General features: G+C 42.6%; 1 protein-coding gene across 5 annotated transcripts in view; it reads right to left on the reverse strand.

Annotated features, from left to right (window-relative positions):
• The window catches only part of MAP2K5 (mitogen-activated protein kinase kinase 5), a 178,019-nt gene extending 165,671 nt beyond the window's left edge, over positions 1–12,348 (reverse strand). For 2 of the 5 annotated variants that reach the window (XM_056571650.1, XM_056571651.1), the window contains exons 1-3: positions 9,376–9,587; positions 9,226–9,274; positions 4,280–4,347 (exon numbers count right to left, since the gene is read on the reverse strand). In XM_056571650.1, coding sequence (XP_056427625.1) covers positions 4,280–4,347; positions 9,226–9,274; positions 9,376–9,408 — 150 coding nt within the window. In that variant the 5' untranslated portion in view covers positions 9,409–9,587. Of the gene's footprint in view, positions 1–4,279; positions 4,348–4,446; positions 4,615–9,225; positions 9,275–9,375; positions 9,588–12,078 lie in introns of those variants that run through there. The other 3 variants (XM_056571648.1, XM_056571649.1, XM_056571652.1) reach the window with 3 other exon arrangements.
• Positions 12,349–24,022: the final 11,674 nt, after the last annotated feature.

Below are 24,022 nucleotides of genomic sequence, written 5' to 3' on the forward strand. Positions count from 1 at the left end.
GCCCGGTCCCCGCCCGGCGCGCGGCGGGGACAGAAATTCCCACGGGCGTATGGATACGCCCTGGGTCCTTAAGTACCAGGACGTCAAGGCGTATCCATACGCCCTAGGTCCTTAAGTGGTTAAAGGGGTTATCCAGGAAAACATTTTTATATATATATATATATATATATATATATATATATATATATATATATCTCAACTGGCTACAGAAAGTTAAACAGATATGTAAATTACTTCTATTAAAAAATCTTAATCCTTTCAGTACTTATGAGCTTCTGAAGTAGAGTTATTCTTTTCTTGTCTAAGTGCTCTCTGATGACACGTGTCTCGGGAAACGCCCAGTTTAGAAGAGGTTTGCTATGGGGATTTGCTTCTAAACTGGGCGGTTCCCGAGACAGGTGTCATCAGAGAGCACTTAGACAGAAAAGAACAACTCAACTTCAGAAGCTCATAAGTACTGAAAGGATTAAGATTTTTTAATTGAAGTAGTTTATAAATCTGTTTAATTTTCTGGAGCCAGTTGATATATATATATAAAAAAAAGTTTTTTCCTGGATAACCCCTTTCATGGTTATCTGTGGTGCAGAATTTTCTGTGCATGATTTTTTACACTCGCAACATGGAAATAAGAGAAGTGACGTCATGCTGCCCGCAAAACCGAGTCACTGGTGGTGCAAAGTACTGCAAACACAGCAAGTTTATCATCATTTCTTGTCATCCTCACTTTATAGTATGTGTGGATACACTTCAGAAGTAGACTTAAGTTAGTGCAATCCCATCGGAATGAGAAGAGGCAGCTGACAGCCTGGAGGGGGTTAATTACCAATGAGGCGTAACTTTAAGTACTGCATAAAAAAAGCTTAGAAATTGATAGTTCATTTATCCGGCACGATACCTAATGCACAAGTCATTAAGAGAGATTATTCCTAATGTGTTGTTCACATTAAAAAACATCAAGCGAGACCCTGAACCTCCAAGTCATAAGAGATCATTTGTATCTCCAGGACCTGACAAGGAGCTGGAATACAGACAGTAAAGGATGACTACACACAGACACACAGGTAGACGGAGCCAAGAAGAGATCACACAGCAGAGTTACACATCGGATTCCGACAAGTCCTGCGGAGTACAACTTTTCAACCCGCTGCAATTGGACAGATTATAACAAGACAATAGCAGCACCGACAAGACATAAAGGCCGCAGCTTTTCACCTGCGTTAACCAAAGAACAGGCATTCAGGAATACATCTCATAACACGAAGAGTATGATGAGGTCATAGGTCAATCCAAAGTAAACTGGCTGGTTTGATCAACCTTTATCCCCTTAGACCAGTGTTTCCCAACCAGGGTGCCTCCAGCTGTTGAAAACTACAACTCCCAGCATGCCCAGACAGCCTTCGGCTGTCCGGGCATGCTGGGAGTTGTAGTTTTCAACAGCTGGAGGCACCCTGGTTGGGAAGCACTGTCTTAGACCTTAAAAGGGGTATTCAGTGAAAAACTTTTTTTAATATATATATATATATATATATATATATATATATATATATATATATATATATATATCAACTGGCTCCATAAAGTTAAACAGATTTGTAAATGACTTCTATTAAAAAATCTTACTCCTTCCAATAATTATCAGCTGCTGAAGTTGAGTTGTTCTTTTCTGTCTGGCAACAGTGCTCTCTGCTGACATCTCTGCTTGTCTCAGGAACTGCACAGAAGAGTAGAAGAGGTTTGCTATGGGGATTTGCTTCTACTCTGGACAGTTCCCGAGACACGTGTCATCAGAGAGGACTTAGACAGAAATGAACAACTCAACTTCAGCAGCTCATAAGTACTGAAAGGATTAAGAATTTTTAATAGAAGTAATTTACAAATTCGTTTAACTCTCTGGTGCCAGTTGAACTTAAAGGGGTACTTCAGCGGAATACTTTTTTTTTTTTTTTTTTTTATTAAATCAACTGGTGCCAGAAAGTCAAACAGATTTGTATATTATATATAAATATGCATATAAAAATCTTAAAAGGGGTATTCCAGGAAAAAAACATATACATATATATATATATATATATATATATATATCTATATCTATCAACTGGCTCCAGAAAGTTAAACAGATTTGTAAATTACTTCTATTAAAAAATCTTAATCCTTTCAGTACTTATGAGCTTCTGAAGTTAAGGTTGTTCTTTTCTGTCTAAGTAATCTCTGATGACACGTGTCTCGGGAAACGCCCAGTTTAGAAGCAAATTCCCATAGCAAACCTCTTCTAAACTGGGCGGTTCCCTAGACACGTGTCATCAGAGAGCACTTAGACAGAAAAGAACAACCTAAACTTCAGAAGCTCATAAGTACTGAAAGGATTAAGGTTTTTTAATAGAAGTAATTTACAAATCTGGAGCCAGTTGATATATATATATATAAAAAAAAAGTTTTCCTGGATAACCCCTTTAATCCTTCCATTACTTATCAGCTGCTATATTCTCCACAGGAAGTTCTTTTCTTTTTGAATTTATTTTCTGACCACAGTGCTCTCTGCTGACACCTCTGTCCATGTCAGGAACTGTCAAGAGCACAAGAGGTTTGCTACGGGGATTTGCTCCTACTTTGGACAGTTCCTAAAATAGACAGAGGTGTCAGCAGAGAGCTGACACCTTTGAAGTTTTTTAATTTCTTTTCTGTCTGACCACAGTGCTCTCTGCTGACACCTCTTTCTGTATCAGGAACAGTCCAGAGTAGGAGCAAATCCCCACAGCAAATCTCTCCTGCTCTGGACAGTTCCTGACATGGACAGAGGTGTCAGCAGAGAGCACTGTTGTCAGACAGAAAATAAATAACTTCCTGTGGAGCATACAGCAGCTGATAAGTACTGGAAGGATTAAGATTTTTATTTAGAAGTAATTTAAAAATCTGTTTAACTTTCTGGCACCAGTTGATTTAAAAAATAATGTTTTCCAGAGAAGTATCCCTTTAATAAAATGCTGCTGCTATCTCTATGGGACCAGGAAGAGCCATCATATACAGTAGTAGATAAATCCATAGACTGTAACACTTCACTGATCACATGACCTGTCTCAGTTGTTCGCAGATTTTGTAGGGTGTCCTGTGTGATGCAGCCTGATATTATTTCCCTTTGTTTAAGAGCTATAGTACAAGGGGAAAAGGAGTCAGAGTGAAGTTAAAGGGGTTCTCCACCATAAGGTGATTTTAGTATGTACCTGGCAGACAGTAATGTTCATGATTAGGAAGGATCTGCGCTTGTCTTGGGACTAAATGGCTATGTTGTGAGATCACCATAACACTGTGGCTAGCTTTTTGCGAACTGGTATTTCCTGTTTGACTTTTCTTCTTTGACTACAAATCCTACAATTCAATTTTCCTCCCTCTCACACATCAGCCACCCTACCCATTGAAACATAAATGAGCTGCATCCATTCAAAAGACCTGTGGTTTTCAATCAGTGTGCCAACAGCTGTTGCATTAGTTGCAGATTGCTCTCTCCACCCATTGAAGCAGACAGGCCCCCTGTCATCAGCTGACTAGTGAGTCAGGTCTCGGCCGCATTGCAACCTGGGAAAAATCTGAGACCGCAGTCATTTTGTATGCTGTTAAAAATAAATATTGGAGTAAAAATCACATAAGAATTGTGAGAAAACCGTCACACACAGGTACAGACACTATATTATGAACTACACTAACTTTACAGCCCCTGTAGCATAGTCAAATAAAAGAAAAATTCCTGGAATACCCCTTTAAATCACATATGAGACTCTATAGTGTAAGGGGACAAAAGTTCTACTTCACTAACTTACTGCACTTGCACCAGAGCCTCTACTTTATTTTTTAAGAATGGCCTATACTGTACTATTTAGCTTAAAAAAGCAGCCCATGAATTGTTCCCATACTTTTGAACTGTTCACATTGGGGGAGATTTATCAAAACGCGCTCTGAGGAAAAGTTGCTGAGTTGCCCATGGCAACCAATCAGATCGCTTCTTTCATTTTTAACAAGGCCTCTGCAAAATGAAAGAAGCGATCTGATTGGTTGCTATGGGCAACTGGGCAACCTTTCCTTTGCACAGGTTTTGATAAATCTCCCCCACTGTGTTTAGGGCTTGTATGCGTCATGCTTGAAGTTTACCCCAACATACAGAACATTACATATCGTAAAAAATATTTTTGCAGTTTCATGTACCCCTAAAAAACATGTTACCCACTAGATGTTAATACCAGAAAAACCGACTGAAAATTTCATGGTGTCATTGGTCAGAATAACTTACATAGGACAACATAGCCTTCATCTCTTCATCGCTCCTGACTGTAATCCGGTCACCGTCTTCATCTTCATCTACAATAGGAAACGGTTGAAAGGAAATATAAGAAACAAAAGCACATTTACAGCATTATACAGATAAAAAGAAAAACTGTAAACAAAAAACACACACACCATGAAGTGTCTTGGGCACTGCTGGTGCCTAGAAGGCGGCCCCTTCATACTAAGTGCCCACATAGCTTCCCTGGCCATTCCTCAGAGTGACCGCTCTTGTCGCCCCCTGATTGGATGCTACAGCTGTCACTCTGAGATGAGAGGAGGGGCCAGGAAAGTCTGGGCATTTATCATGAAGGGTTCCGCCTGTTAAGCAGCTGCAATAACATGCAAAATACGTACCGAAAATTCAGATTAGTTTTACCTCTTCTCCACTCTCCTCTATATGGAACAGCTAGCAAGTTATAGCCCAGTGTTTCCCAACCAGGGTGCCTCCAGCTGTTGCAAAACTACAACTCCCAGCATGCCCGGACAGCCTTAGGCTGTCCGGGCATGCTGGGAGTTGTAGTTTTGCAACAGCTGGAGGCACCCTGGTTGGGAAACACTGTTATAGCCTATATCTAGGATAAGCCTTCACTTTTTGAGCCCAGTGTTTCCCAACCAGGGTGCCTCCAGCTGTTGCAAAACTACAACTCCCAGCATGCACTGACGGCCTTAGGCAGTCGGGGCATGCTGGGAGTTGTAGTTTTGCAACAGCTGGAGGCACCCTGGTTGGGAAACACTGTTATAGCCTATATCTAGGAAAAGCCTTCACTTTATTAGCCCAGTGTTTCCCAACCAGGGTGCCTCCAGCTGTTGCAAAACTACAACTCCCAGGATGCCCGGACAGCCTTAGGCTGTCCGGGCATCCTGGGAGTTGTAGTTTTGCAACAGCTGGAGGCACCCTGGTTGGGAAACACTGTTATAGCCTATATCTAGGATAAGCCTTCACTTTATGAGCCCAGTGTTTCCCAACCAGGGTGCCTCCAGCTGTTGCAAAACTACAACTCCCAGCATGCCCGACAGCCTTAGGCTGTCCGGGCATGCTGGGAGTTGTAGTTTTGCAACAGCTGGAGGCACCCTGGTTGGGAAACACTGTTATAGCCTATATCTAGGATAAGCCTTCACTTTATGAGCCCAGTGTTTCCCAACCAGGGTGCCCACAGCTGTTGCAAAACTACAACTCCCAACATGCCCGGAAAGCCTAAGGCTGTCCAGGGCATGCTGGGAGTTGTAGTTTTGCAACAGCTGGAGGCACCCTGGTTGGGAAACACTGTTATAGCCTATATCTAGGATAAGCCTTCACTTTATGAGCAGTGGGAGTATGCCTTTTGATATTGAGAACGGCTTTTATTCCCTGCAAGAGAATGGGGAAAAATACAGTTCCCCACATGACCAGGTGCTGCAGTCCCCTCATTTTTAGGACTGTGGGAGTATCAGAGGTCAGACCCTCACTGGTCATCCGAAAAATCACATCGCTTTATAGGATTGAAATTTCTTTTACTAGGGCTTGTAAAAATGGCTTCACGCTTCTGCAATTATTGATCACATGCAACCAGGTCAGATATAAAGTCACATGTGAGACTCTTCTACTCAATTTTGATGTGATCCGAAAACACGTCACCACAGTCCAGCTACAGCCCTAACAAAAAAAAAACCCCAAAAAAAGGCCTAAATCCCTGTTTTTCGAGACCAGGGACCATTACGCACAGTTCCAGCAGGCGCTACCAGAAAAATTGTAATCATAAATGAAGTGTGACGCCAATCCTAACATCCCAATAGAAACATCATTTGCACAAAGATGCCAAAAAAGTGCTAAAAACACACACCATGCACATAAAACAAAACACCTAAACCTAACGTAAGGTAGTCTAGCTGGGCAAAGCGACTTCAGCGAAGCGGCTTAACTGCGGTTCCACCTTGCGCTTCACAGCATTTCTATACAGATAGCTGCACAACCTATTTCTTTTTACGGTTTCGGTTTCCACCAGAAATTTCTAGGAGCTGCCCAGGAGGTCACCTAATAAAATCTAGTACATATAAAAAAAAAAAAGCGATGCAGTAAAAACTTAGATTAAAACTCTCACAGCGCTGCAGTAAATATTCACAATGTCGGAGGGACCAAACTAATTGATATTGTGTGACCTGACGCCACCTATAGATTTTCCCCTCCTAGATGGAGTATAGACAGAGTGCGTAACCCACACATGCTGAACCATAATTTAAAGTCTGTAAAGACACTACCCTGTTACTCAAAGAATACACAACCGCGGCCTTCAGAGATTATACAGCCTTGTGAACCGCAGATGGCGAGCTTCATGTATTAAATATAGTGCAGCAGTAAATGGAGCAGTTCCCCATAGCAACCAGATTCTGGCTTTCATTATTGTGTCCTGCCTCTCCATTGTGATAACTGGTTTTGCCAGAACCCGTAGGGTTAATGCTTTCTAGCCCTGTTTGTTTTGGTTGCTGGAACGACACCTCTGCGCTCCTGGGTCTGGTTCAGCTTGCTGAGCCAATTAGAGTCCTCCTGGTTGCAGCTCAGGCATATAAGGAGGCCTGTTCCAGTCATTCCCTGCTTGTGATAGTTCTAAGTAACTGACCTAGCAACCTCTTACTCTACAGTTTATTCTGGTTTTCTGTGACTCTTGGCTTTTTGACTTTTCCTAGTTACTCCATTATTGTACTTTGTTCCCTCTTGGCTTGGAGTCGGCTTGTCGACTACGAATAAGTGTGTGTGTGTGCTTAGGTTATTTTCTGTCAGTTTGTGTGCCTCCAGCTGTTCCCCGACCTTTTATCTGTTATTTGTTATGACTACTGACTGCCCTCACTTATTTAGGAAGGGACTGGCACCATGGTTGTGGGAACTCAAGTAGGCAGGGATAGAGGCTGTGGGTGAGTTCAGGGCTGCACTCTTTCCCTGCCCAGACATGACATCCATGTATTAGGACCTGTTAATATATATACGTAGTTGTTTCCATTGCTCTGCTTCATCATAAGAGCAACACAACAAAGATGAAAACAGTGCTGGATCATTTCCAATCCAACATGGACAGTGTCTGACAGACCTCAATAACTTTGTTGGGTTTTCATCATGTTGGACGACATTTTACTTTATATTCTGGATGCTGCCCTTTTTTCTCCTGTTGCAGATGTGAATACTACCTTACATAACCAGCCAGCCTGTAATCCTGATACATCCAGTTAAGGCTGGTTTCACATGGGCTCAATTTGCCTGCATTTTTGCATCCATACAACTCCTGAAGAGCTGAACTGACAGCTTACTAGGCCCATGGTCAGGCTGAGACTTTATATGAATGCAAAAATGCAGTCGTATGATGCCAAAATCAACTAAACAAGATTCACAGTTCAATTAGGGCCCATTCAGACGGCAGAATATCTACCCGAAAAAGTTCTGGGTGGACGTTATGTGTGTGGCAGACGCCGATCAGTCAACACTAGGACATGCATCATGTCTGATGGGAAGAACAGTCAATTGTATGAAGGATTTAACACAGATTCCATGATGTTTTTCTATTCCTGTGATGCAAAAAACACAACTCATCCATTAGATTCCACAATCACGTGACTCAGTCTGTAATCTGCCATTGGCTGTAAACCACATAAACTGTTTAACAGTATGGGCAATATTCTTCAAACAGGTATGTCCTGTGTTGGTGAAGTGACATACCTACTAGAAGTGCACACAATGTAAAACCTATGAGGCCTGTAGTGACAGGAGCCCCAGCACTGAACTGCTCTTACTGCTTCTCTTCCGACCATGATTGAGGGGAAAAGAGCTGTTGGCTTTCCATATATGCGGGGAGTTATAGTTGTACTACAGCTTAAAGGGGTACTCCTGTGGAAAACTTTTTTTTTTTAAATCAACTGATGCCAGAAAGTTAATACTAGAGAGGAAATTTTTTTTTTTTTTTTTTTGGAACACAGAGCTCTCTGCTGACATCACGAACACAGTGCTCTCTGCTGACATCACGAGCACAGTGCTCTCTGCTGACATCTCTGTCCATTTTAAGAACTGTCCAGAGTAGGAGAAAATCCCCATAGCAAACATATGCTGCTCTGGACAGTTCCTAAAATGGGCAGAGATGTCAGCAGAGAGCACTGTGCTCGTGATGTCAGCAGACAGTTCTGTGTTCCAAAAAGAAAAGAATTTCCTCTGTAGTATTCAGCAGATAATAAGTACTGGAAGGATTAAGATTTTTTAATAGAAGTGATTTACAAATCTGTTTTATTTTCTGGCACCAGTTGATTTAAAAAATAAAAAAAAGGTTTTCCACGGGAGTACCCCTTTAAAGCGTTGTGAAGTGAAAACGAACTTATTCCTTTTCGACAGGATAGGGGATAAATAGCTGATCATGGGAGGTCTGACCGCTGGGACTAGGATCTCCTAGTTTTCTGATATATAACACAAGTATAAAGCTTGTTTCATGTAACTGAACACTATAATTGCCCTTCTCTGTTGAATTTGGTAATCATCAGGCGGTTTGCCTGAATCTTCAGGCCACTCCTACAGCTAATAGTAGTTCAGCCACCAAAGGTTCAGAAAATGGGTCCCCTTAGAGTGTACCAGATGCTTTAAAAAAAAAAAAACTTTTGACATGTCCTTAAAACATGTCAAAGGTTTTGATTGTTGGGGGTCTGAGTGTTAATATCAAGACCCATTTTAAGAACAAGCGGGGCTGATCGAGACAATCCCATAGACCTAAATGGTAAGTTTGTCTTACTTAGTGCGCTCTTCTCCTGACTAGTTCTAGGTATTGGTCATGGTCTGAACACTCAGACCCCGACCGATCAAAACATTTGTCATGTCTCTACAACATGTGATAAGTTGTGGATGGACTTCTGTTTTGTGCCTAAATATCAAAGCTTCTAAACTGAAGACAAGAATATACTTCTCACATTCAAAGGCTGTAGTGGTGGCGTCAGGGAGAACCTGCCCGATCACATCCTAGAAAAAGGAAACATAAAGAGGACAACAGTAAAACATTTTACAGAACATTTATTTCCACCCAAAAGAACTGGTCTATAATAGTAAATCCTTCTGCTTACCAGGAAATAGAAATTCTGGAGCATCATTGACATTACGTCCTGCGGTTATTCCTCTTGGAAATATATGAATAAATAGTCAACTGGGTGTGACCCTTCACCTGGTCACCTATGACAGTGTCAAAATGTAAGTGGACAAGTGTCTTTGACAAGGAGAGTGGTTACATCCAGCTGTCCATTTATTCATAAGGTGTCGGCCATCCGACTCATTGCCAATAGATGACATTGTTGGAGAGAAGGGTCGGACATGTTGTATTTTCACCACCTGATCCTATAGTTCTGGCAGGGATAAGCCAAGGTCAGAGAAGTCTAGGGGTGCAGCGGGGAGCGGCATTGTGATCTGTGCACACAGCATTCAAGTCTTTTGTACTGGGAAGGCGCTAACATATGCCTCTGTATGGACATATAAAGACAAAATGTGACCTATAGACGCTAATTGTATTAAAAAAAATAATAATAAAAAAAAAATCATCATGTGGTATAAGTTTTGGCCCGCTGTATAAGAAAGCTCAGACTGCTGGTAATTCCTATACAGCTGAAAGAAAAATTGCGGACACAAACTAGCACAAAGCCCAAAAGGACATGTGCCATTGCTGGGTGAATGGGGCCTTATGGGTTGTGTGTCCCTGTGATTTTATTAAAGAAAAAAAAAAAAAAAGGCTTTTGACACACACTTTGAAAAGTTTTGATCATCCGGACCAGTGTTTCCCAACCAGGGTGCCTCCAGCTGTTGCAAAACTACAACTCCCAGCATGCCTGGGCATGCTGGGAGTTGTAGTTTTGAAACAGCTGGAGGCACCCTGGTTGGGAATAACTGGTCCAGGGGCTAAACGCTAAGACTCCGACTGATCTGGATAACAAGCGGGGAAAGGCATGTGGTAGTGCACTTCACTCCCCAGCTACAGGTCCTCCGGACAGTACCCGTTTTAAATGACAGGTACTATTTAAAAAATTCAGCTGAACATAGCAGGGGGGAGACTGGGCATGTTGGATTTCAACTGCCAGACCGTTTTGTTCATGTAAGAAAAGTAGTCACCAGAGAAGCCTGGCAGCAGCTTACCCCTCCTCTCTCTACTCAGCACACTCAGGATGTATTCACACGACGGAATTCTGCCTGAAATGAAAGCCCAATACACTTCTATGGGATTCCGCACTCCCGTTCACACTGATGATTTCCGAAGTGTCAACCGGAGTGCGGAATCCTATAGAAGTGTATTGGGCTTTCATTTCAGGCAGAATCCCACCATGTGAATAGACCCTCAGTCAAGTGTTTCTAAGTATGGAGGAATCAGGAGAGAAAGCGAATGAACGCCACCATACACCAGTGTTACCCAAACCGGGAGCTTCCAGCAAAACTACAACTTCCAGCAGTCGCAAAACTATAACTTAAAGCATGCCCGAACGGTCAAAGACTGTCCGGGCATTCTGGACCATGTAGTTTAGCAACAGCTGTAGACTCCGTTTGGGAAATACTGCCATAGTATACATAGGGCTCAGACGCCGTCTGCACAGAGCCTTACTATTGATTGTAGAAAAACGCAGCAAAAATCTGGTAAAATTTTACCACAATTGTTTATGCAGTTTTTTTTTTTTTTTTTTTTACTGAAGCGTTTCAGTCATTTAAACAAAAACTTTTGGCAAAAGTTTAGATCGCACCAAGTCTCCGGAGACCCACTGCAATTGCGAGTTAGAAGCGAATAAAGTGCGCAGCAGGGCTCTTCACTCCCTGGCCGGCCACTGTTGGCCAAACTGGATTTGATTGACAGCTGGGGAGTGAATAGTGAATGACTGCGATGAGGTGCGTCTCTACTCTTTTGACATTTTTAAAGTTTTTTCAAATGACACTAATGCTTTAACAAATCTTCTTAGAACATCCTCTACAGCAGTGTTCCCTAACCGAAGGCCGTCTGAGCATGCTGGGAGTTGTAGTTTTGAAACAGCAGAGGAGCCAAAGGTTGGGGGAATACTGCTCTTTGGAAACACGCAACTGGATATTAGTCAAAACAGCACAAAGTAAAGGTGCTGCAAAGCCTGTAAGTGTGAACAAAGGCTTATAAAACACTATTGTTATCTTCATAGAGTTTGTATGGTTTTCCTACAGAAGGTTTCCAAACTATGGACCTCCAGCTGTTGCAAAACTACAACTCTCAGCATGCCCAGACAGTTGTAGTTTTGCAACAAGAAGTCTGCAGTTTCTCTCTTATTCTCTGGCTTCCTATGACATTGTGCCTCTGATAGTTTTTCCCAAGCAGGGTGCCTCCAGCTGTTGCAAAACTAAAACTCCCAGCATGCCCAGACAGCCTTTGGAAGTATGGTTACACATGGACTATAGTAGTGGTTTCCAACCAGTGTGCCTCCAGCTGTTGCATAACTACAACTCCCAGCATGCCCGGACAGCCAACGGCTGTCTGGGCATGCTGGGAGTTGTAGTTTTGCAACAGCTGGAGGCACACTGGTTGGAAACCACTGGTCTGTGTGTTGCAGATTTGTGCTCTTTGATAAAGGGGGCTGCTGTGACTGCCATTGCATTGTGGTTGGCATTGATATAGGGGGCACTATGGCATCTGGACACTCTACCACAGTGTGCACACATTTAAGGAGGTGTACAGGGGGCATTTTAGGTAAGAACAGGAACACAACACCTCCAGCAGCCGTGACGTCAGTGGCATCACACTTTACGTCTTCCCTCCCTCTGGCCTTTCTTACCAGGATATCCCGAAACAGCAGCTGTGTGGCCGGCTGTACGGTCCAGTCCACGGCGCCGCCATCAGGAATGCGGATCCGGATGACCAACGCCTGGCTATCCATGTCCTGAGGCTGCTCGTAGCCAAGTAACAGCATCCCGGCCCGGGCCGGGTTACATCGTACGGGGGACTCACGGGATAGAGTGACTGGCGGAACCAATTAGTTCGTAGCCGGAAGATTGGGGAAGGAAAAGGGCAACGGACATGTCGCCATGTTTAAAAAGGGAAAATCGTCACGTCGATGTGAAGACGCCATGATTGTCATTGGCAAACATTAGCCGCAATTGGCAGTAGTTTACAGAAGATTCCTATTACACTGGAGACAGAAAACAAGATTTTTAGTTTTTAAATGTCACCATCATTTTAACTATATGTACATACATATATATATATATGTGTGTAAAAAAATGGTGGTGTTTAAAATCTGCAGATAAAGGCATAATAGTCTGCGCCAATCTAAAGCAGACATAAGCGTCATCTCATTGATGGGGGCCACTTCTCTGAGGGATTCTGCTGCAAGAGTAAAGATGTTCCGTGCTAGAAGTTCCGGCAACAAAACTTCTAACGTGAGAACTTAGCAAAAATGTATGGTAGGCTGCTGCAAGCAGATTCCATCCAGAAACTCTGTCATATGAACAGGGCCTTAGAATAAGATCTTATCCCTGAGCTTAAAGAGGTACTCCAGTAGAAACTTTTTTTTTAAATCAACTGGTGCCAGAAAGTTAAACAGATTTGTATATTACTTCTATAAAAAAAAATCTTACTCCTTAATGTACTTTTTAGGGGCTATATATACTACAGAGGAAATGCTTTTCTTTTTAGATTTCTCTGATGTCATGACCACGGTGCTCTCTGCTGTCCATTTTAGGAACTGTCCTGAGCAGCATATATGGAAACGGAAAAATAAAAAAGTTATAGGGGTCAGAAAATGACAATTTTAAACGTATTAATTTTCCTGCATGTAGTTATGATTTTTTCCAGAAGTACGACAAAATCAAACCTATATAAGTAGGGTATCAATTTTAATCGTATGGACCTACAGAATAAAGATAAGGTGTCATTTTTACCGAAAAATGTACTACGTAGAAACGGAAGCCCCAAAAAGTTACAAAACTGCGTTTTTTTTTCAATTATGTCGCACAATGATTTTTTTTTCCGTTTCACCGTAGATTTTTGGGCAAAATGACTGACGTCATTACAAAGTAGAATTGGTGGCGCAAAAAATAAGCCATCATATGGATTTTTAGGTGCAAAATTGAAAGAGTTATGATTTTTTAAAGGCAAGGAGCAAAAAACGAAAATGCAAAAACGGAAAAAACCCCGGTCCTTAAGGGGTTAAAGTTTAAGCTAACAATCAGAGTTTACAAGTTTTTATAGCCTTAGCTGAATGGCAGCAGTTTTTCCAGTGGATAACAGCTTCAGTCTTGAATTATTGACCCTCCATTCCCTTCACTTATACAAGTGTCTCTAGTCCTGCAAAAACATATTTACTTAATCCTTTATCAGTGAGAGGCTAGGTTACCCATGGGTTCCCTGTAACAGCAGAACACAACACTATGGAAAGTATAAGTATTGCCGCTCCTAATTGTGTAGATAGACACAGTTCATAGATAGACAGCACGGCACTACTTCCCCGCCAGGTGCAGAACGGTGATGAAACGGCAGACCAGGACTGGGACTGCTGGAGGTGGTACTCTGACTAGCAATAGTGCATGGAATCGCAAGAAAGAAGCAGAGAAATAATCGGCAACTCACCACGGTCAGCTGAGTAAATCTTCTTTTATTTCATACTCACAAAAGTATCATATGGGAATGGGGTAGTGGGGGGACACAGGATGGAGACCAAGCTCCGTTTCGCACGATGGTCGTGCTTCCTCCGGCCGGAGGAAGCACGACCATCGTGCGAAACGGAGCTTGGTCGCCATCCTGTGTCCCCCCACTACCCCCTTCCCATATGATACTTTTGTGAGTATGAAATAAAAGAAGATTTACTCAGCTGGCCGTGGTGAGTTGCCGATTATTTCTCTGCTTCTTTCTTGCGGCTCCTAATTGTGCGTTGCGTGCCATATAGTAAAGCACATGAAAAGCTTCTTCAGTCACTTAACGTGTTCGTTTTGCGGTTACGTGAGGCACTGCATGCATTGGTCTTTATTCTTACAGTAGAGAAGTCATTAATTATAACTTTTTGTGAATTGGGACATTTAAACTTGCTTTTTTATTTTTTTATTCCAATCTAAATTTAGTAGGAGTTGGAGTCAGTGCATTGTTTGCCGACTCCGACTCCAGGTACCCAAAATTTCGTCCAACTCCTCGACCTAGACTCCACAGCCCTGATCCTACAACGCACACCCTTTACCCGTATCAGCATTACAAATGTGGCTGATAGCCTTCTGTGCCAATTCATCACCCCTTATCACCCCCTCTGCCATTTCATTCCCCCCCCATGCGCTACATTTCCCTCCTTGATCCCCACTGTGTCAATTAACCCCCCCCCTTGATCCCCCCCATGTCATTTCATTTCACGACTTTGCTGCATCCTTCCCCTCTGATTTCCCTTCTGTACCATCTCATTCCCCCTTTTATCCCCCCTGTGCCTTTTTAATTACCCCTCGTTATCACCCCCTGTGCCACATCCACGGGTCCTCACGCTTCACTCCTCAGCTTGATGTCAGGTGTGTCAGTCCTCGCAGCCACCACCGTTCAGTGATTCTTGAACAGACAGCCGGGTCTGCAGCAACTTTAAGGGCAGGGTCACACTGCAGCATATTTCATTCAGTCACTACAGCGAGCTCCCTGCCGCGGCCAGGTAGCCCTATGTGTGTGCTTGTAGCACTGCAGATCTGCTATTAGCAGACACACAGGGCTACCTGGCCGCAGCAGGGAGCTTGCTCTAGTGACTGGTGTTGGCTTATCCGCGCATGCACTACATGTGGGGGAAAAAAAATGGAAACTTTTTTTTTTTTTTTTTTTTTTCAAATCAACTGATGCCAGAAAGTTAAACAGATTTGTAAATTACTTCTATTAAAAAATATTTACCCTTCCAGTACTTTTTAGCAGCTGTATACTACAGAGGAAATTCTTTTCTTTTTTTAATTTCTTTTTTGTCTTGTCCACAGTGCTCTCTGCTGACACCTGATGCCCGTATCAGGAACTGTCCAAAGCAGGAGAAAATCCCCATTGCCAACTTATGCTGCTCTGGACAGTTCCTGACACGGACAGAGATGTCAGCAGAGAGCACAGTGGACAAGACAAAAAGAGATTCCAAAAGAAAAGTACTGGAAGGGTAAAGTTTTTTTAATAGAAGTAATTTACAAATCTGTTTAACTTTCTAGCACCAGTTGATTTAAAAAAAAAATGTTTTCCACCGGAGTACCCCTTTAATTAGTGAGCGGCGGTGGCTGACATTACTCCATTAACTACAATCCTCTGATGTTTGTCATTCAGCCACTGCTTTATCCTTTCAACAGTACAAGGTCCTCAAAAGCACTTTCTCTTCTGGGGTGCACTTAAAGTGTTTAAAAATGTAAATGTAATATGAACTATTAAAAGATTCCATATGTAAACAAATGTATATATTTTGAAAAAAAAGATGTACAAAGCCAAATGTTTATTAAACATTTTATTTTTGTTTATTCTACGACATCATAACCTAATTTGTGTTGACAGTGTTCTGCGACCCATGTTCAGGAAACACTTGTGGCTCTTAGGTCTGTGCATGTGGCTACCAAGCTGTTGGCAATAGTGTTAACAGAGATTTCATAGCAACAATAGTATTTAGCACTAGAGTGAACACCAAAATACAGATAGTTAACACTAAAAGCCCTATTCTTTAGTAAAACAATTAAAGGGGTTTCCTAGAAAAAAAAAATTATGAGCAGGGATCAGGGAATAAAATAAAAAAGCTGTACTCATCTCTAAGTTTCCCACTGTTCCAGTGTCCCTTGCTGGAAGTGCTGCACTATCTCCTCACCTGTGGTCTAGTTCTCAATCTGTGACACATGTCCACCAGTGATTGGCTGCAGTATGTATATGTGCAACGTATGGGGATGTCATCACAGTGGTCTGGTGAAGTGAGTAGGGAGTACTGAGGGAGGAATCTAAAATAGAATATAAAAAACAACAACTTTGTTATATATCTTATAAGAGAACAAATACCTTTTTTCCTCTGACCAGTTCTTTTTCCTCCCCACCCTTTTAAACTCATCATTCACTCTGCAAAACTACTTAAAGGGGGATTCCAGAAAAAAAACTTTTTTATATATATCAACTGATTCCAGAAAGTTAAACAGATTTGTAAATTACTTCTATTAAAAAATCTTAATCCTTTCAGTACTTATGAGCTTCTGAAGTGAAGGTTGTTCTTTTCTGTCTAAGTAATCTCTGATGACACCTGTCTCGGGAAACACACAGTTTAGAAGCAAATTCCCATAGCAAACCTCTTCTAAACTGGGCGGTTCCCGAGACACGTGTCATCAGAGATTACTTAGACAGAAAAGAACAACCTAAACTTCAGAAGCTCATAAGTACTGAAAGGATTAAGATTTTTTAATAGAAGTAATTTACAAATCTGTTTAACTTTCTGGAGCCAGTTGATATATAAAAAAAAGTTTTTTCCTGGATAACCCCTTTAAGTCCAATCAGGTACTGCCTTTATGATTCTTTGGAAAAAGTGGGATCTGCAGCTAGAGATACACAGAGACACAGCGCAAAGCTCTAGTTAGTGTTATAACTCATCCCAGTGCTGGATTTACAGCTTATACTGCTTAGTACTATTCTATAATGTCCTCCATACAGCTTTGGAGGGTGTGCTATAGAGATATAGGGAAGTAGTATTCCCTCTTCTGTGTGTGCAGTCTATGGGAGACATCATAACAGCTAGTCATCATCCAAACCTTGCGTACAGCGTAAAGGGATGTACGGGTAATATAATGGCCAAAAAGGTTAAAAAATCATTTAATGCAGTACTTATTAATATAGCTGAATACCTAATACAAAGAAACATTCTACAATCCCACATTTAAATGCAATTTATCTACTTGCAAACCATCACTAATCTTTTTTTATATAAGGTAAAACAAGAAGGATGCAGAACAAATACAATGGCTATAGAAGGAACACTCCAGGTGCACGGCATATGATTTTCCTGGGCTGTTCCTTTGCATAAATGCATCACAAGTGCACAGTAAAATGCAGGTTGGAACAAGCCCTTAGGTGCTTTTCAGATAAGCGATTAAAATGCAGCAATTAATGGCTTCAGGACTGACACATAAATATGAATGGAGTCTCAGAGCGAGGCTTTCTACACTACAGACCTGCGCTCCCAATTCTACTCAATTTAGGGCAGAAGAAACACAGCATAGAAACGTTCATATTAACCGTGCAAACTAACCATTCCTACATGTCTCTACAAAATGACAGAAACAGAAACATTTACTGACATTGTGCTGACAGAAGAAATCCTACATTCATTCATACATAGTAGTCAGCCACAACATTAAAACCACCTCATTTTCTGTAGGTCCCCTTCAAGTCACCAAAACAATGACCCATCAAGGCATGGATTCCACAAGACCTCTAAATCTGGTGCCAAGACATAAGCAAAAAATAAAAATTCTAAAAGGTGCTTCAAATAGCACTGTCAGATATAAAAACTGTTTATATATTGTACATCTTGGCACAACATTAACCTTTTTAAAGAATTTGTCCAAGCTGAAGCACAGGCATGGACAAAGTACAGGAAGTGAGGGTGAGCTAGCACTCCTCTGTGCTCACTCCTGTCCTTTCAGACCACAGCATGAAAACTGTGAGGGGGGTTACAGAGCAGCCTGCAGTGATTGGATGAAGAGACCCAGCCCTGCACAGCAGACTCAGGGAGGGAAATCCGTCATGCAGAGTGAGGACACTGACTGGGTATGATGGGAGTTTTGCAATAGCTGAAGGGCCACAGTTTGGAGACAACTGCCATAGAACTATAAGGAGTTTTATGCATTATATTTTTATAAATTAAATAATAATAAAAAAACAACAACAACAATATAAAACATATACTTTAAAGCTCCTCTAGGTTTCCATGACAAAGGTGTTATTTTGCCAAATTTCTATCTGGTTGACTCTTGTTTCTATCTGGTTGCTTTATTGCTTTGCAAATACAGTTTCACAAAACACATAAATTGTTTGGTAATATAGTATGCTGCGGGCGGAAATATATACACACACACACATATATATATATATATGAAACTCAACCTCTGTATGCTGTGTTCCACCATAACTTCCAATTGGCTGGAGATATTTTTTATAAAATATGGTACCCATGTTAATTATATGTAAAAAAAAATATGCCCCCTGAGGAAGCTCGAAGGAGCGAAACATATGTAGGGGTTGTGCATATCCCTGGGTAAGACCTATTGTATTATACGGCATTGGTGATATCTGTCTGGCTTATGTCCTCATTATACTCTTACTTCTTTTAATACTTGTTGTACTTATGCCTCCTGGAGAAGACTCTTTGCCTAGACTGTTTACCTATATGTAACTACTGGTTTACCCTCCGTATATGCTATCCATGGTGTTACTGTGCCATTTCTCTACTCTTTTATGTAGTTTTTATGTATGTTTGTATTGGCTTAATAAAGATTTTGTAATGTTTTTCATTATTTGAGTATCTAGTAATTTTTCTTTGGAGTTCATGGTTAAATTAGCCCTAACCCACGGCCCCTTATGCAAAGGTGTTTTTTTTTTCTGCCGGGTGCAGAGAATAGTTAGTGCAGGGGGCAGGATATAAGGTAGATATATTAGGTCAAAAGAGGAGGTTTAGGTAGGAAGACTGGGCAAAGCTGAGTACTCATTATATTAGTATTTAAGAAATGTAACATTCTTAAAGGAGATTACAGAAATCTTATGTTGTTCTAATAAATAAGGTGCTGCAAAATTTCTGCCCTTATGCAAGTGTAAGTCTATGCATATTGATCAGGGTTCTGGAACAATGATTTCACTGCACTGGCAGCTACACAATGTTTTACACTCTTGCAATTTGAAATCCTTAGAGAAAATCTTCAGCTGAAAAATTGACCGTGTAAGAAGAAAAACATCCAGGGAACATAGCGGAATATCTGAATTTTCACTGGACTGGGTACGAGATAGCCTTAAAGGGGTACTCCACTGGCCAGCATTTTCATGCTGTTTGGGTCAGCCACACCCCCATGTGAGGTCACGGCCATGCCACTTTAATGCAAGTCTATGGAAGGGGGCACGACGGCTGGTCACCATGGTGGTAAAGAAGTTATCCACCATAAGGTGTCTTTAGTACTTTCCTGACAGACAGTAATGGACATGCTTAGGAAGGATTTGTCTTCGGGCTAAATGGCTGTGTTGTGAGTCAACTGTAATGTTGCTGCTTTCTTTTTATGAAATGGCTATATCCAGTTAAAGTTCCCTCCCTCCAACTACAAGTCCCAGGTTCCCTTGTTTGTAAGTGTGAGGTCGCTTTTCTCCGTCCCACACATCAGTCACCCCACGCTGTGCAGCACAGCTGAGCTATGCCTGCTGTTCATGAAACTACAATTCCCTGCAGTCCTTTGGAAAATGATCTCCTTCCCGCCCAGTGGTCACTCCACCCATTGAAGAAGACAGGCTCCCTTTTAACACCTGACTAGTGATGTAATGTCTCGGGCTGCACTGCAACCTGGGAAAACCTGAGACAATTCTAATTTTGTATGCTGCTAAAAATAAACACCGGGGCAAAGATCACATAAGAATTGCGAGATCAAAACACAGGTACAGACAATTTTACTTACAGCCTCTGTAGCATAGTCAAATAAAAAATAAATAAATCCCAGAATACCCCTTTAAAGGAGTACTCCGGGATAAGAAAACTTATCCCCTATCCTAAGGATAGGGGATAAGTTTCAGATCGCGGGGGGTCTGACAGTTGGGGCCCCCTGCGATCTCCCATACGGAGCCCCGGCAATCAGCAGCCAGGGGGCGTGTCCAAGCAGCCGACACGCCCCCTCAATACATCTCTATGGGACAGCCGTAGTGCTGCATTCGGCAGTCTCCGCCTCTGCCTTAAAAATGTATTGAGGGGACGTGTTGGCCACCGAGTCATGCGGTGGTCGAAACACGCTATTTCAGCAAAGCGCCGAGGGCCCCGTACGGGAGATTGTGGGCGGCCCCAGCAGCTGGACCCCTCGCAATCTGAAACTTATCCCCTATCCTTAGTTTAGGGGATAAGTTTCATATCCCGGAGTTCTCCTTTAAGGCAGTGCCTACCAATCATGGTGCCTCCAGCTGTTGCAAAACTCGCAGCATGTCTTCGGCTGTCCGGGCATGCTGGGAGTTGTAGTTTTGCAACAGCTGGAGGCACCCTGGTTGGGAAACACTGTGTTGAGGCTTCACGTTTTGGCTACTCGCCTCCCACCATTAAGCACATTAGTGAGAGTGACAGCCTCCGATATGCTGATTACTATCAGTGTCCTATTGATCCGGTTGTCATAGGTAATCTTTCAGGAGTTAATAAGCGCCAATGTTTAGAGATCTCGAGGAGTTTTACAGCCTGTGCTCATCAGCCATTCATCTTCTTAATATAAAACTCTCTGATTACACCGGATCCCTCAGGAGTAATAGTCGTGTACCGGCTCCAGATATGAATGGGCTCGCTGATTTATACCCATTTAACATTAACGGAAGTGAGCAGAGCCTTAACTAGGAGAAGTTTCATATGGCTACATGCACAGTATGATACAAATGAGATTAGAGAACGCTCGTCTCCTCGCCGTGTCCACTGCTTACAACACCTCCTTGTGACCCCAGATGGTATTTCAATTCCACTTCCAAAACACTATTCTTTGTCTCATCATTTATACGATGCACTGTATCAGTGTCCGGGGTCATTACTTTGTACCTGCCACGCAGAGCTTACAATCTACTATCTCTACAATAAGCAGAATGCAGACATCGGGGATGTCTCTCTAGCAGACCCCTTCAAATTAAAAAGAATTTAAAGGAGTATTCAGATTTATTTTTTCTTCAACTGTTGAGTCCATGATGCCAAGCTATAATACTGTGCGCCATGCTCCTAGGGGATAAGATGTCTCACCATGGGGGTCCCGCCGCTGGGGACCCCCAGAATCTTGTATTTGCCACCTACCTGTTTGAGCTACACACCGAGGTGCCAGCTCACAAACAGTCGGGTGGCGACCACGGGGCCGGAGTATCGTGATGTCATGACTCCGCCCCCGTGTGACTTGACCCCCCCCACTATAGCAGGGGCTGGGGGTGACATCACACGTGGGGGCGGAGACGTGAGTCACACGGGGGCCACGACTCCGCCCCTGTGTGACGTCACCCCCCCGCCCCCTCTATAGCGGGGTCGGGGCTGACATCACATGGGGGCGGAGTTGTGACGTCACGATACTCCGGCCCCGTGGTCGCCATCCGGCTGTTTGTGAGCTGGCACCTCGGCGTGCAGCTCAAACAGGTGGGTGGCAAATACAAGATTGTGGGGTCCCCAGCGACAGGACCCCCGCGGTGAGACATCTTATCCCCTATCCTTTGGATAGGGGATAAGATGTCTCAGGGCCGGAGTACCCCTTTAAACTACTTTCAGGTGTGGGTGCTATGCATTAAAACAGGAAAAAGTGGCGTATAGAGGTAATAGAAGCAGATTATAATATATTATAATTTGGCATCATGGGCTCAAGGGCTGAATAAAAAGAAATCCTGTAATAGCCCTTTAACACTAAGGTAGAAATAGGGATGGTAAAATATAATGCATTTCCAAGGCCAGTCCTCTCAGCCAATGGGAAACACCAAAAGTGCTGATACGACAATCTTAGGGCCCATTCACACTATGGATTTTCTGAACAAAAATATGGTGCAGGAACCTCCTGTTGTTCTCAGAAGGATTCTGCTGCACATTTTTCCGGCCGGAAATTCCACAGATCATGCCCACACTAGGACCGCTCTGAGTCTGGAATTGGAAATTTCTTCGCTGTGCACGGTGCAGCAGATTCCCATTGAAAAGAAAGGGACCCTGCTGCAACTAAATTTACGAGCAGCATTTTTTCACCGAATTCCCCTTGAAAATGTTACCATGTGAACGTAGCCATAACCCTTTCCACTGTAATGTTCTGCATATTTGTGTTGGACAATGCATATCACAAATCCAAGGCCACAATCTTCCCAATCTGCCACATCTGCTTGCACACTAAGGGTTAAATGGACACTGCTAGAATATAAAAAACGGTATATGTTGTACATCTTGGCAAAACATTAACCTTTCTAATATACTTAATAAAAAATGTTTAGCTCCTTTTTATAGAAATCATGGCTTATAAATAAGAAAAAAAGACCACTAGGGGTCCCCATACAATCCAAAACATAATCCCGTCCTCCTACAGCATAATATTTGTCCCAGCTAAATCATTGGCTGGGACAAAGTCCAGGAAGTAAGGACTAGCACTTCACTGTGCTCACTCCAGTCCTATCAGAAGGCATTACAGAGGAGTATGCAGTGATTGGATGAAAAGATGCAGCACAGCACAGCAGACTCAGAGAGGAAGTTAATACATGGTAAGGGGGGCTCAGAGCTTGCTTCGGACATGCTCCATTTTAAAGTAGTGGATATCAGAATGAATAAGCAGCAGAACTGAGTAATTTGTGAGCCTAATACAGAAGCTAGATACATAAAAAGGCATGTAAATAATCTGTATGACCTAGTGAGTAACATATAGTTTTCTGTGATAAGACAGGTAGGCTTTAATATTTTTAGTGATTGGAAAAAAGATTAATGTCATATTATATCTTGTGCAGTGTTTCCCAACCAGGGAGCCTTCAGCTGTTGACAAACTACAACCCCCAGCATGCCCGGACAGCCGAAGGCACCCTGATTGGGAAACATTGAGCTCAAGTAATTCATGGCCCTAAACATAACACTGATCACAGATCTGTCCCCGGTTCTTATTAGGACCTGGTGATTTGACCCTTTACCATGTATGAAAGCAAAACTTGGCATTTCTTGAAATCCTTTCACCCTATCTGCCCCGTGAGGGTCTGATCTTTCAGCGCCCAGACACACTATCTGTCTGACCCTAGCTATATGACGATACAAAATACTGAGACACAGAGTGTTGAAAGGTGGCTGGGATCTGATCCGGGGTACCGAGCATCAATTACAGTCAGTGTCGGGAAGTATTAACCCTTTACCTACCAGCTGGCTATTAAATGCGATCTGTCATTCTGTAACTTCCAAGACATGACCGGAGAATGAGTAAAGGAAATTTGTTGATTCTGTTCCCAGGAATGACTCCCCTCCACCGATGGCTACTTTATGAAATAGTGCTGAACGCTTACGTCTGAAGGATTTCGCCGTCTGCAGGTTGCACCCTGCCCAGAGCTCGAGTTGAGAAGTGTGAATGAGGTCTCAGTGACAGATGGAAGAGCAGCTTTATCCATGCTGAGAAATGATATTGTCACATTGACCCCTGACCCTTGACAGCTCATCTCTCACCATGATCAACTCCGCGGGAGCAAAAGGTGCATTGATTTCCATGTAATACAAGAAAATATTACATTTGCCTAATTGTTACACAGTGACAGCATTAGGCAAGAAATCAACCGCCTGTTTAATGCAGCTTGCAGCTCGCAGCCGCCGGATCGATAAAGCAGTTTGTCAAGAGGCGTTCTCGGAGGAGCTCGTTCTGCCACTGATCGGACGCGAGGCCTTGTTATTTGTATTTATTGGAAATCAGGTGCGCACAGTCAGCAGTACATGTTATCCAAAATCAAAGCTGCCCGGCTTGAGGCTGGGGGGGGACACAATATAAGAGGCTGCCTTCACTCAGGTAATTAAAAACCATTTTATTACAGTCTTGTGTAAAACAAAACCTCATGGCCTATGAGATGCC

Source organism: Hyla sarda, chromosome 4 (assembly GCF_029499605.1).
Source record: "Hyla sarda isolate aHylSar1 chromosome 4, aHylSar1.hap1, whole genome shotgun sequence".
Taxonomy (NCBI): domain Eukaryota; kingdom Metazoa; phylum Chordata; class Amphibia; order Anura; family Hylidae; genus Hyla; species Hyla sarda.